This window comes from Pseudophryne corroboree (assembly GCF_028390025.1).
Source record: "Pseudophryne corroboree isolate aPseCor3 chromosome 3 unlocalized genomic scaffold, aPseCor3.hap2 SUPER_3_unloc_88, whole genome shotgun sequence".
NCBI lineage: Eukaryota > Metazoa > Chordata > Amphibia > Anura > Myobatrachidae > Pseudophryne > Pseudophryne corroboree.
This window is the reverse complement of record NW_026967583.1, coordinates 286,473-299,292: the sequence shown is the minus strand read 5'-3', so window position 1 is coordinate 299,292 and position 12,820 is coordinate 286,473. Positions and strand designations below refer to the sequence as shown.

The 12,820-nt window shown below is 45.7% G+C and overlaps 2 protein-coding genes across 2 annotated transcripts in view; one reads left to right on the top strand and one right to left on the bottom strand.

Annotated features, from left to right (window-relative positions):
* LOC134984853 (uncharacterized) overlaps positions 1–7,534 on the top strand; it is a 92,154-nt gene extending 84,620 nt beyond the window's left edge. Inside the window, exon 5 of the mRNA XM_063950330.1 lies at positions 7,406–7,534. Within this exon, the coding sequence (XP_063806400.1) occupies positions 7,406–7,534 (129 nt within the window). The remainder of the gene's footprint in view (positions 1–7,405) is intronic.
* The window catches only part of LOC134984855 (oocyte zinc finger protein XlCOF6-like), a 155,536-nt gene extending 146,895 nt beyond the window's left edge, over positions 1–8,641 (bottom strand). Inside the window, exon 1 of the mRNA XM_063950331.1 lies at positions 7,568–8,641. Coding sequence (XP_063806401.1) covers positions 7,568–8,603 — 1,036 coding nt within the window. The 5' untranslated portion in view covers positions 8,604–8,641. The remainder of the gene's footprint in view (positions 1–7,567) is intronic.
* Positions 8,642–12,820: the final 4,179 nt, after the last annotated feature.

Genomic DNA, 12,820 nt, shown 5'->3' with positions numbered 1-12,820 from the left:
AGATATCTCAGTTCACCAAATCCATATGGTATATAACTAATGTTTTGTTAAATATTGTTCGTGCAAAGAAGAACTGGAATATATATACTCGTTCTTTGAAACATATACGTGTGGCGTCCCACCGTAATGTTACCTGGTAAGTGGTAAAATAGAACCGATATTCGGATTAACCACACCTCATGTGGCTGCTGGATTAATTAGTAATATAGAGACCGCTGATCCTTGGTTAAATAACAAAGGGAAAGGTGCAGATACTGACCGCCAGACTGCGCTGGCCTGAAAGATCACCTTGTGATGTTCTCACCGGAGATTCCGTCCCGTAGAAGGTGCAGACAATGACCGCCAGACTGCGCTGGCCCGAAGGATCACCTCACACCGGTCTCACCGGCAGACCCGTCCTATGGCGAGGAGGAGTCAAGCTGGAATTAGACACCTCACGTCGACCCGCCGGGTCAGATGGAAATGATATGGCCGATGTGCTGCAGCGGAGAACGGCTTGCTGTGTCTCATAGGCACCAATAGGAGCTTTCGTGTTGGTTCAAACCTCTAGGTGTCCGACAAGAGGATTTGCATGTATCAGGTATCCCAGGTGGGAACAATGAGGAGGAGTCCTAACGCGTTTCGTCACACCCACGTGACTTTCTCAAAGGTATGACTCCTATGACCGAATTCAGAGTTATATACCCCTTCCATACAGCACCTGTGTTGTATTTTTAATCACAGTGCAAAGCTGTCCTCAGTCTTAAATCCAATTGCGCACAATTCTTATTAATTCTTTGGCAACTCTGTCATCTGTCCTGGATCCTGCGTCTCTTCTGCTCACTGGGATAAACAGCTCACTAATCTTTCAAAGCATTTTCAATTTAATACTGTGCACAGTATATTTTAAACATAATTTTATTGTGTTATATTAAAACATTTATGTGCATCAAGTGACAGGATGACTCCTGGTGGGGAAGAGCCTGAGGTGTGTTGTAAGTGTTGTATTGCCGCTATGACCTTCCATACATTCAGGACCGAGTGCCCACCTGAAATAAACCCGGTTTGATCCGGATGTATAATAGAAGGTAATATCTTTTTAAGCCTTTCAGACAAAATCTTAGTAAGAATCTTATAATCCGAGTTCAACAAGGAAATTGGCCTATAGGAGGCTGGCAGGGTCAGGTCCCGGCCTGGTTTGGGTAGTACTCTGATATAAGCGGCATTAAAATATAAAGGGGCCTGTCCCGACTTCAATATGTGATTAAAAACTAGCACCAATGTGTCCTGAATGCACGGAAGCATCAGTTTGTAGAAGCTACTACCAAATCCATCGGGGCCTGGGGCTGTCCCCTGGTTCAAGGTCCCAACCACGCAAGAGACCTCCGCTTGACTTATGGGGGCTGTCAAATCTGTATCTAGAGGGGTGGCTAATTTAGGGGGAATATAGTCAGAATCAGGGAGAGACATGGAGGCTGCGAATGCGACATTCTCAGGGAATAGAGCAGGGCCAGGTGAGTAAAGGGAAGCATAGAAGTCCTTGAGGACAGAGACAATTTGGACATTAGAGGATGTCAGGTATCCGTCCGGTTTCTTTAGGGGGTGAACTAAAGAGGAAGGTCTCGTGCCATTTAACATGTTAGTTAGCAGTTTACCGGACTTGTTTCCAAACCGGTGGTAGCGATAATTAACCGCATATAAGGATTTATTACCTCTAGTGTTTAAGAATTCGTTGAAGTGAGTCTTAGCAGTGCGGTATACCTGCTTGTTGGTTACAGTAGGACTCTGGCAATAAGCTGAGTAGGCTGTGGACAACCGGCTCTGCAATAATAAATAAGTGGCGGCGTAAGATTTGTTTAGACGGGCCACATATGACAGAATGTTTCCCCGTAGGACCGACTTAGCTGCTTGCCAAAATGGGGGGGGGGGGTTTGTCAATCGCGTGGGACTGATTATTTGTGTGGTATTCCTCCCAACTAGTTCAAAGCATAGATTTAAATTCTAGGGAGGTCAAAAGGTGGGATGGGAAACGCCATATGATTTTGTTAGGGGATTCGTCAGTAACGTGTAAAGAGAACCACTGTAGAGAGTGGTCCGAGACAGAAATCGTTTCAATCTCCACGGATGAGATTCTCGTGAACAAGGCCAGGGACAGCAACAGGTAGTCTATGCAGGACAGGGTGTGATATGCTGCATACATACAGGTATACATTTTGACAGTGGGATTTGTAGCTCTCCAGAGAAATGGGGAGTACCGTACTTGGGAAGTGAGAGTGTGATGGGGCAGATGATCTATCTAGGTAAATATCAAAGACGAGGTTAAAATCACCACAGACCATCAGACCTTCTTCCATGTAAGGTGTCAATAGCGTAATCAATTTCACAAAGAAGTGTCTTTTGTACATTGTCGGAGCATATACATTACATAGAGTGTATCGTTTGGAGTGATGAGTAATGGGGGCGATGACAAACCAGCCTTCCGTACCAGGAATCATCTTTAGAAGCTCATAGGGGAGCTACTCCACGGGACCTGGAATTAAAAGAAGCACTGGCTAATAATTTCCACCCCAACATTTGTAGTTTCAACATTTCCGCATGAACCAAGTGTGCCTCCTGAACAAAAACAATATCTAAATGTAATCTATTACAGTACAGCAAAATTTTCCTTCGCTTCGCAGGGGAGTTAAAGCCCCCCACGTTTAAGGAGCCAATCTTCATTTCAGCCATTACGTATACACATGCATTGTAATGTGAATTGTAAGGTATCCATGGAGAAGGTGCGTGGAACTAGTAGAGCCCATAGAGGGGCAGGGAGGATGTGAGACACTGGGGAGACAACAGGGGGGGGGGACACACACAAAGACAAAACATTAAAGAACCCGACTAGCGCGTTCAGGACAGTTATGAAACATTCACATAACTCCCGGAAGCCCGGAAAAATTTGGAGAACCCATAGGTACAGCGACCAAACCAACATAAACCCGGAGCATTACTCCCTCCGTGCCCGGTAGTGATGGGAAATCTAGTTCAGTTTGGTGATTAGTTCATTATGATCTAGTTCACTCAGGAGATTAGTTCATGTAGTTCATCCTGTCACTCACTGACTCTGAGACTGAGAGGAGTGATTGGATGTAGAACTAGTCTAGACTATTACACATAGAGGAGGTATTTCTAACACTAGCTCATTGTAGGAGTAAATGATCAGATGTGTGTAATATGTCAGATTGTTTTATATGTAAGAAAAGCAATAAGTTATATAACAACCTTATAGTGACATACGTATCTCTGCCATATTACTCCCATTGGTGGTACTCCTTTTTACTTCATAATATGCAAGTGACCCAAATTCAGAGTAACCTCATAAGTCACTTTTAGTTTTTTCTGCTTTTAAAATACAATAATTAAAAGAAAAAAGTCCCTTTGCCCCAATGTAACAGACCTTAGAGAGATAAAGTGGAGATGTTGTAAAGTAACCAATCAGCTTCTGTCATTTATCTTCAACAGTATATAAAGTGACAGAAGCTGATTGGTTGCTAGGGGCAACTGCTCCACTTTATGTTACTTGAAGGTTCATAGTACATATCCCTGTGTCTTGTGTGGAGTAATCAGACCCTACAGCAGGCATGTCCAAACTGTGGCCCTTCAACTGTTGTGAAACTACATATCCCAGCATGCCCTGACACCGTTTTGCCGTCAGAGAATGCTAAAGCTGTGTCAGGGCATGCTGAGATGTGTAGTTTCCCAACAGCTGGAGGGCCGCAGTTTGGACATGCCTGCCCTACAGGATAGCATGCAGCACTCAGCACTGTGTCTTTAGCTGATTGGGAGTGTAGCTTGTCACCTAATATACTGGGGGAATGAATCATGGCTATATGCAGTTCAGCATCAGCTCCATACAATGCATATGCCTGAGCACAGCAGTGCCACACATGGTAGCTGAGAAGTACTGCACTGACTCGTATGGCTGTATGAGTCATTGAGCTGATCAGTGATCTGTAATGAATCACTGAACTACTTGCAAGGAGAGTGACTCATGAGTCGTCAGGACAATGCAGTTCAGCATCAGCTCCATACAATGCATATGCCTGTGCACAGCAGTGCCACACATGGTAGATTAGAGATACTGCACTGGCTGTATGAGTCATTGAGTCAGTGAACTGATCAGTGAACTGTAATGAATCACTGAACTACTTGCAAGAAGAATGACTCGCGAGTCATCGGGACAATGCAGTTCAATCAGCTTCACAGAGTGAGTCCACTCCATGTCTGAGCACAGCAGTGACCCCTGTGGCAGCAGAGATGTACTGACTCATGAGTATTGCTGAGTGAGAGCTGAATAACAACAGTGCTGCTGCAGCTGCACCTACACAACACCCAGCAGAAGATTTAGCACAGCAGTATGCTCAGGAGCCAGTAGTACCAGAAGTAGCAGCAAGTGTTTGGACATCTGGACTAATAGGACAGTGAGTATATCACAGAAAGGTGAGCAGCATGACACACATGCTCACTCACAGACATACATAGGGGTAAATTTACTAAGGTGGGAGATTTTTAGAACTGGTGATGTTGCCCATGGCATCTTTGCTAAAGCTGTGAACTGAATGAACTAGTTCACTTTGAAGATTAGTTCATTTTGAACTAATCATTCATGAACTACCCATCACTATAGGACTGTGCATCAGCAACTTATGCCCCTTATCTGCCAGTTTTACTAGGTTTCATGCTGCCCAGTGCACCCCCCCACGCCCTGCAGTGCCTGAGTGTGATGGGTAACATGGCGCGCAGCATTCCCGCCTGCTGCGCGGTACCTTTTATCCATCATGATGAATGAAGATCCTTTTCTTCTTACACTCACCTGTCTTCTGGCTCTGTAAGGAGGGTGACGGCGAGCTGGGGGAGTGAGCACATAACCGCAGCTAGCTTTCAGTACCCTTCAGGAGCTAATGGTGTCCTGTCAGCCAGAAGCAGAGCCATGAAACTATTCAGGAAGTTGGTTTCTACTTCTGCCCCCTAAGTGCCACGAAGCAGGGAGACTGTTGCCAGCAGTCTTCCCTGAAAATAAAAAACCATACTTAAGTCTTTTCAGAGAAACTCAGTAGAGCTCCCCTGGAGTGCATCCAGTCTGCCTAGGCACATTTTCTAAACTGAGGTCTGGAGGTGGGGCATAGAGGGAGGAGCCAGTTCACACCCTTGAAAAGTCTTAAAGTGCCCATGGCTCCTACGGAACCATCTATACCCCATGGTACTGAAGTGGACCCCAGCATCCTCTAGAACGTATGAGAAAGTCCTCGGAGCTCCCCTAGCTGTGACCGGCTTCACTGGGCACATTTTCTAAACTGAGTCTGGTAGGGGCATAGAGGGAAAAGCCAGCCTATACTATTAAACTCTTAGTGCCCATGGCTCCTAAGAGACCCATCTATACCCCATGGTACTAAATGGAACCCCAGCATCCTCTAGGACGTAAGAGAAATAAAAAGACTTAACGGAAATCTTGTTTTTAAACAACTTTATTTCATATCTTTAATACACATTTTTTGTCTATCTATATGGGGAGGGCCGGGTTCATTTTCCAGGGGCTGCGTGATGTCACATCTGCATTCATCTTTAACCCCCGATAAACTTCCAGAGTGCCATATCTTTTCCTCATTTTTTGCAAGTTAATTCAAATGATATGAGATCGGCAGCACCACTTTCAGTATTATTACACAGAACACACATAAAGGCTGACACAGCAAATAACAGTAACACATACAAGGGATTAATTAGAAATAAGGAAGCATAATCATCATTGTCTAATTATCAACTGATTCTGTGCGGAACCCATACACCTCTTTACTGCCTCCAGCAGCCCCTTGTACTATACTGTGACCATCCGCCCTGTCTCCCCACACTACTGCCACTCGTCATGTATCCCCCCACTACTGCCACCCGCCCTGTCTCCCCCCACTACTGCCACCACCCTGTCTCCTCCCACTACTGCCACCCACTCTGTCTACCCCCACTACTGCCACCCACCGTCTCCCCCACTACTGCCACCTGCCCCATCTCCTCCCAACCTGTCTTTTCCCCACTACTGTCAACTACCCTGTCTCCCCTACTGTTCACCACCCTGTGCCCCCCCCCCCCCTCTTCCACCTCAGCACTGCTTGGGGACACTATTACCCACAGACAGTACCTCCGGCAGCCCCCGCTACAGCAATAGTGCCACCACCCTGTCTCCCCCCCTGACATCTCAGAACTTCTTGGGGATTCTTGGTACTGCTGGTAACAGTCCTTCATTTGCAGATGGAAGCAAGCTAAGCAGTAAAGAGGCAGAAGCTGCTTCTGGTTCCATGGACCCAGGTCATGTAGGATTGGGAGTCAGTAAGATTATGTAACAGTCACCATCTTACAGGCAGATGGTGCAGGGAGCAGAGAATGGGTGTTATGTGGCAGGAACGGGCTGGTTAGGTAACAGCCTGGCTGCTGCATTCTGTACAAGCTACAAGCGGTGCAATTCTTTTGCTGGGAGACCCAGATAGAGGACATTGCAGTAGTCTATGCGTGATGATACAAGTGAATGTATGACTGTAGGTAGATCTTCTGAGGGAATAAAGTGCTGGAGTCTGGCTATGTTCCTCAGATGAGGATCTGATTGTGGATGATACCTGATATCTAAGTGTCACTCCACCATCCAGGACACCAAGATTCCGCACATGATCAGCATTTTGTAACTCTGAACCCACAAGCATAAGTCTGGTTGGTAGGCAAAGCTGAGCTGTAGCCCTGCCCTTTGTTGGTGAGCTTCTACAATAAGGACCTGTTTCACCAGGACTGAGTCACAGCCAACTGGCATCACCCACACCTGGAGCTCAGCTAGACAACCATTTAGGATTGGTACTGGGTTCTCAGTATCCGGAGCAAAAGACAAGTCATCTACATAGCAGTGGCAGATGAGGGCATGACATCTGATTATATCACCCGGTTGTAGCATGTATATTGCAAAACGCATAGGATAAGAACCTTGAAGAACAATGCATGGCAATGTTAAGTATACTCCAGAAGAGTAAAATGGTTTCCAAGTGATGTCTATTGTGCTGATTTATTTCACAGAGGATGGAAATGGCCTATCACCTGTGTGATTTCGCTGATGTGTAACAAGTTGTGATTTCTGTGTAAAACATTTCACACACTCAGAGCAAGAAAACGACTTCTCACCTGTGTGACTGCTCTCATGTTTAATAAGATCTGATTTGTGTGCAGAACATTTCCCACACTGAAAACATGGAAATGGCTTCTCACCTGTGACTTTGCTGATGTGTAACAAGTTGTGATTTCCGTATAAAACATTTCCCACACTCAGAGCAAGAAAATGGCTTCTCACCTGTGTGACTTCTCTGATGTATAACAAGATCTGATTTGTGTGCAAAACATTTCCCACACTCAGAACATGGAAATGGCTTCTCATCTGTGTGACTTCTGTGATGTTCAACAAGTGCTGATTTCCGTGCAAAACATTTCCCACACTCAGAACATGAAAATGGCCTCTCACCTGTGTGACTTCTCTGATGTGTAACAAGATGCGATTTGTTTGTAAAACATTTCCTACACTCAGAACATGGAAATGGCTTCTCTCCTGTGTGACTTCTCTGATGTATAACAAGTTGTGTTTTCTGAATAAAACATTTTCCACACTCAGAACATTGAAATGGCTTCTCACCTGTGTGACTTCTTTGATGTGTAACAAGATGTGATTTGTGTTGAAAACATTTCCCACACTCAGAACATGGAAATGGATTCTCCCCTGTGTGACTTCGCAGATGTATAACAAGTAGTGATTTCCAGGAAAAACATTTCCCGCACTCAGAGCAAGAAAACGGCTTCTCACCTGTGTGACTTCTCTGATGTTTAACAAGATCTGATTTGAATGCAAAACATTTCCCACACTCAGAACATGGAAATGGCTTCGCACCTGTGTGACTTCTGTGATGTTTAACAAGTTCTGATTTCTGTGCAAAACATTTCCCACACTCAGAACATGGAAATGGCTTCTCACCTGTGTGACTTTTCTGATGTATAACAAGTTCTGATTTCTGTGCAAAACATTTCCCACACTCAGAACATGGAAATGGCTTCTCACCTGTGTGACTTTGCTGATGTCTAACAAGATGTGATTTCCGTGCAAAACATTTCCCACACTCAGAACATGGAAATGGCTTCTCACCTGTGTGAATTTGCTGGTGTGTAACCAGATGTGATTTCCATGCAAAACATTTCTTACACTCAGAACATGGAAATAGCTTCTCACCTGTGTGTCTTCTCTGATGTGTAACAAGAGCTGATTTGTATGTAAAACATTTCCCACACTCAGAACATGGAAATGACCTCTCACCTGCCTTAGCGGGCTGATGGGTAATACGCTTTGTGTTCTGTGTAAAACATTTGGCATCTATAGAACATGGAAACACTGTATCTACTGTTAGAGCTGTAACAGATGCACCAATATCAGAGTGATCAGGAGAACATTTCCCAGGATCAGGGGGATCAGCTGATAGAGCTGGATGTATAATTGGGGCAATGGGGTTTGCTCCTGGAGATTCCTGTATACTGTCATTATCTCTTATTTCACAATCCGGGGATAACATTAGATGTCCTTCTGAGATATTCCTGCTTGTGTGTCCCCCTGCTGGAAATAAAATACATTATGGAAATGTGTCATTTTCTGTAATAATATTAATCTTGTAAACAATAGGAGAAGACGGCTCTCTGGGACACTTCAGTGTAAATGTGTGTGTATAATAAAACAGAACTTTTAATGAAGGCTTTATAATATTATGTCTCAGACTATCATTGTGTCCACCCTACTGAGAACACTCACAATAACAAATGTAATATTAGAATAAGACTTAGATATATCTCTCTCTTGTACTGGCAACTAACCATGAAGTATAAAATAAGATTTTACTTACCGGTAAATCTATTTCTCGTAGTCCGTAGTGGATGCTGGGGATTCCGTAAGGACCATGGGGATAGACGGGCTCCGCAGGAGACATGGGCACAATAAGAAAGAATTTAGGTTCTGGTGTGCACTGGCTCCTCCCTCTATGCCCCTCCTCCAGACCTCAGTTAGAGAAACTGTGCCCAGAAGAGCTGACAGTACAAGGAAAGGATTTTGATAATCCAGGGCAAGATTCATACCAGCCACACCAATCACACCGTATAACACGTGATAACAACCAGTTAACAGTATGACAAAAAACAGAGCATCAGGTCAAACCCAGATGCAACCATAACTCAACCCTTATTGAAACAATAACTATATTGCAGAAAAGTCCGTACTTGGGACGGGCGCCCAGCATCCACTACGGACTACGAGAAATAGATTTACCGGTAAGTAAAATCTTATTTTCTCTAACGTCCTAGTGGATACTGGGGACTCTGTAAGGACCATGGGGATTATACCAAAGCTCCCAAATGGGCGGGAGAGTGCAGATAACTCTGCAGCACCGATTGAGCAAACAAAAGGTCCTGCTCCGCCAGGGTATCAAACTTGTAGAACTTTGCAAAAGTGTTTGAACCTGACCAAGTAGCCGCTCGGCAAAGTTGTAATGCCGAGACCCCTTGGGCAGCCGCCCAAGAAGAGCCCACCTTCCTGGTGGAATGGGCCTTAACTGATTTTGGCAGCGGTAATCCAGCCGCCAAATGAGCCTGCTGAATCATGTTACAAATCCAGCGAGCAATAGTTTGCTTTGATGCAGGAGCACCCAGCTTGTTGGATGCATACAGGATAAACAACGACTCTGTTTTCCTGACCCTAGCCGTTCTGGCTACATAAAGCTTCAAAGCCCTGACCACATAAAGCAACTCGGAATCCTCCAAGTCACTAGTAGCCACAAGCACGACAATAGGTTGATTTATATGAAAAGATGAAACCACTTTTGGCAGAAATTTTGGACGGGTCTGCAATTCTGCTCTATCCATATGGAAAACCAGATAGGGGCTTTTATGTGACAAAGCCGCCAACTCTGACACGCGCCTGGCCGAAGCCAAGGCTAATAGCATGACCACCTTCCACGTGAGATATTTCAACTCCACCGTTTTAAGTGGTTCAAACCAGTGGGATTTCAAGAAGCCTAACACCACGTTAAGATCCCAAGGTGACACTGGAGGCACAAAAGGAGGCTGAATATGCAGCACTACCTTTACAAATGTCTGGACTTCCGGTAGAGAAGCCAATTCCTTTTGAAAGAAAATGGATAGGGCCGAAATCTGGACTTTAATGGAGCCCAATTTTAGGCCCAAATTCACTCCGGACTGTAGGAAGTGAAGGAAATGGCCCAGCTGGAATTCCTCCGTAGGAGCATTCCTGGCCTCATACCAAGAAACATTTTCGCCATATTCTGTGATAATGTTTAGATGTCACGTCCTTCCTAGCCTTTATCAGCGTAGGAATGACCTCATCCGGAATGCCCTTTTCACCTAGGATCCGGCGTTCAACCGCCATGTCGTCAAACGCAGCCGCGGTAAGTCTTGGAACAGACAGGGCCCCTGTTGCAACAGATCCTGTCTTAGAGGAAGAGGCCACGGGTCCTCTGTGAGCATTTCCAGCAGATCCGCATACCATGTCCTTCGTGGCCAATCTGGAACAATGAGAATTGTTCTCACTCCTCTTTTTCTTATTATTCTCAATACCTTGGGTATGAGAGGAAGAGGAGGAAACACATAGACCGACTGGAACACCCACGGTGTCACCAGGGCGTCTACAGCTACGAGGGTCTTTTGATCTGGCGCAATACCTCTGTAGCTTTTTGTTGAGGCGGGACGCCATCATGTCTATCTGGGGCAGTCCCCACTGACTTGCAATCTGTGCGAAGACCTCCTTATGAAGTCCCTACTCTCTCGGGTGGAGGTCGTGTCTGCTGAGGAAGTCTGCTTCCCAGCTGTCCACTCCTGGGATGAACACCGCTGACAGTGCGCTTACGTGATTCTCCGCCAACCGAAGAATTCTGGAGGCTTCCGCCATCGCCACTCTGCTCCTTATGCCGCCTTGTCGGTTTACATGCGCTACTGCGGTGATGTTGTCCGACTGAATCAGAACCGGTTGGTCGCGAAGCAAGTTCTCCGCTTGATGCAGAGCGTTGTATATGGCCCTTAGTTCCAGGATGTTGATGTGAAGGCAAGTCTCTTGACTTGACCACAGCCCTTGGAAATTTCTTCCCTGTGTGACTGCTCTCCACCCTCGGAGGCTTACGTCCGTGGTCACCAGGACCTAGTCTTGAATGCCGAATCTGCGGCCCTCCAGAAGGTGAGCACTCTGCAGCCACCACAGGGGAGACACCCTGGCCCTGGGGGATAGGGTGATTAACCGATGCATCTGAAGATGCGATCCAGACCACTTGTCCAGTAAGTCCCATTGAAAGGTCCTCGCATGGAACCTGCCGAATGGAATGGCCTCGTATGATGCCACCATCTTTCCCAGGACTCGAGTGCATTGATGCACTGACACCTGTTTTGTTTTTTTTTGTTTTTTAAATTCAATGTGTTTTTATTTGATTTTCTGGCAAACATACATGACATAACATTAACAATACAAGAATAAAAAAAAATAAAAAAAGGAAATGAGAGAAACCAAAGCATGTGCTCTGTGTATTCGTTATTGTTTCAACGGTTATTGTAAAGAGCTACATACCAACATAAACATATAACGAGAGTTGCAGACAACTACCTTATAACCGCACTAGGCATCATTAGTACATCACATCAGGTCATGCAGTAGTATTATATAAATTGATCAGAAACCAACATAGGCTATCAGTGGGGAGAGGCATGAGTATATTGGCACCATGGTGACGATAGCCACCTATCCCATATCTTGTAATATTTTACCGGGGCTTTCCTAGAAATGTAAACAAATTTTTCGTGGGACGCAACCGAATTCACTAGTGGCATCCATTTATTAACGTCGGGGCCAGCAGCTGCCATCCATGAGCGTGCTATCAGTACCTTTGCCAGAGCACATAGGTTAAGAGTATATCTTCTGGAATGGGCATCCAATATTTCCTCGTCTATGACCCCGAGGGTACACACAAGGGGAGTAAACACATCTAGGGGGATTCCCGTAGCGGCTATAATCTGTATCACCTCCCGCCAGAAGTCCTGCACCACCGGGCAGGTCCATAATAGATGCCAGAAGGTACCGTCAAGAGAGGCACACTTCGGGCATCTAGAGTCGCTCCGTCCCCCCATATTGACAAGGCGTCTGGGAGTGATGTAAACTCTGTGTAATATAAACAGGTGTATCTGTTGAAAACGGGCCGATGTGGTAGCTGCGCGCGCAGCCCCCAGGGCTTCCTCCCATATTTCCAGGGAGATCGGTCCCACGTCCACCTCCCATTTGGCTTTAAGGTGTAAGAGACTGTTAGAATGATGGGCACCGAGCAGAGCGGAGTAGAGAGCGGAGATAGACCCCTTTCCTAGGCTATCGGTCAGGAGCAGGTGGGCCGGAGACTTCCGAAGGAGAGGCGGAGCAGCCCCAAACTGAGACGTGCAAGCATGGCGAAGCTGAATATATCTGTAATAGTGGGATGCGGGTATATTAAACTCAGTTTGCATTTGTCCAAAGGAAATGAATGTACCCGAGGAATATAAGTGATTAATGGAGTAAACCCCCCAGCGTCCCCACACCGAACCTACATGTAGGGGTGTAAAGTGTGTGAGAGCCCGAGTGTGCATCAATGGGGTGTCAGGATCCCATCCCTCTCCTCCTAACATGGAATGTATCTGTCTCCAAACCATAATCGCTTGTTTGACCAACGGTATCTTTAGGAGTGCTACATTATCACTAAGTAGGAGCTGAAGGGGT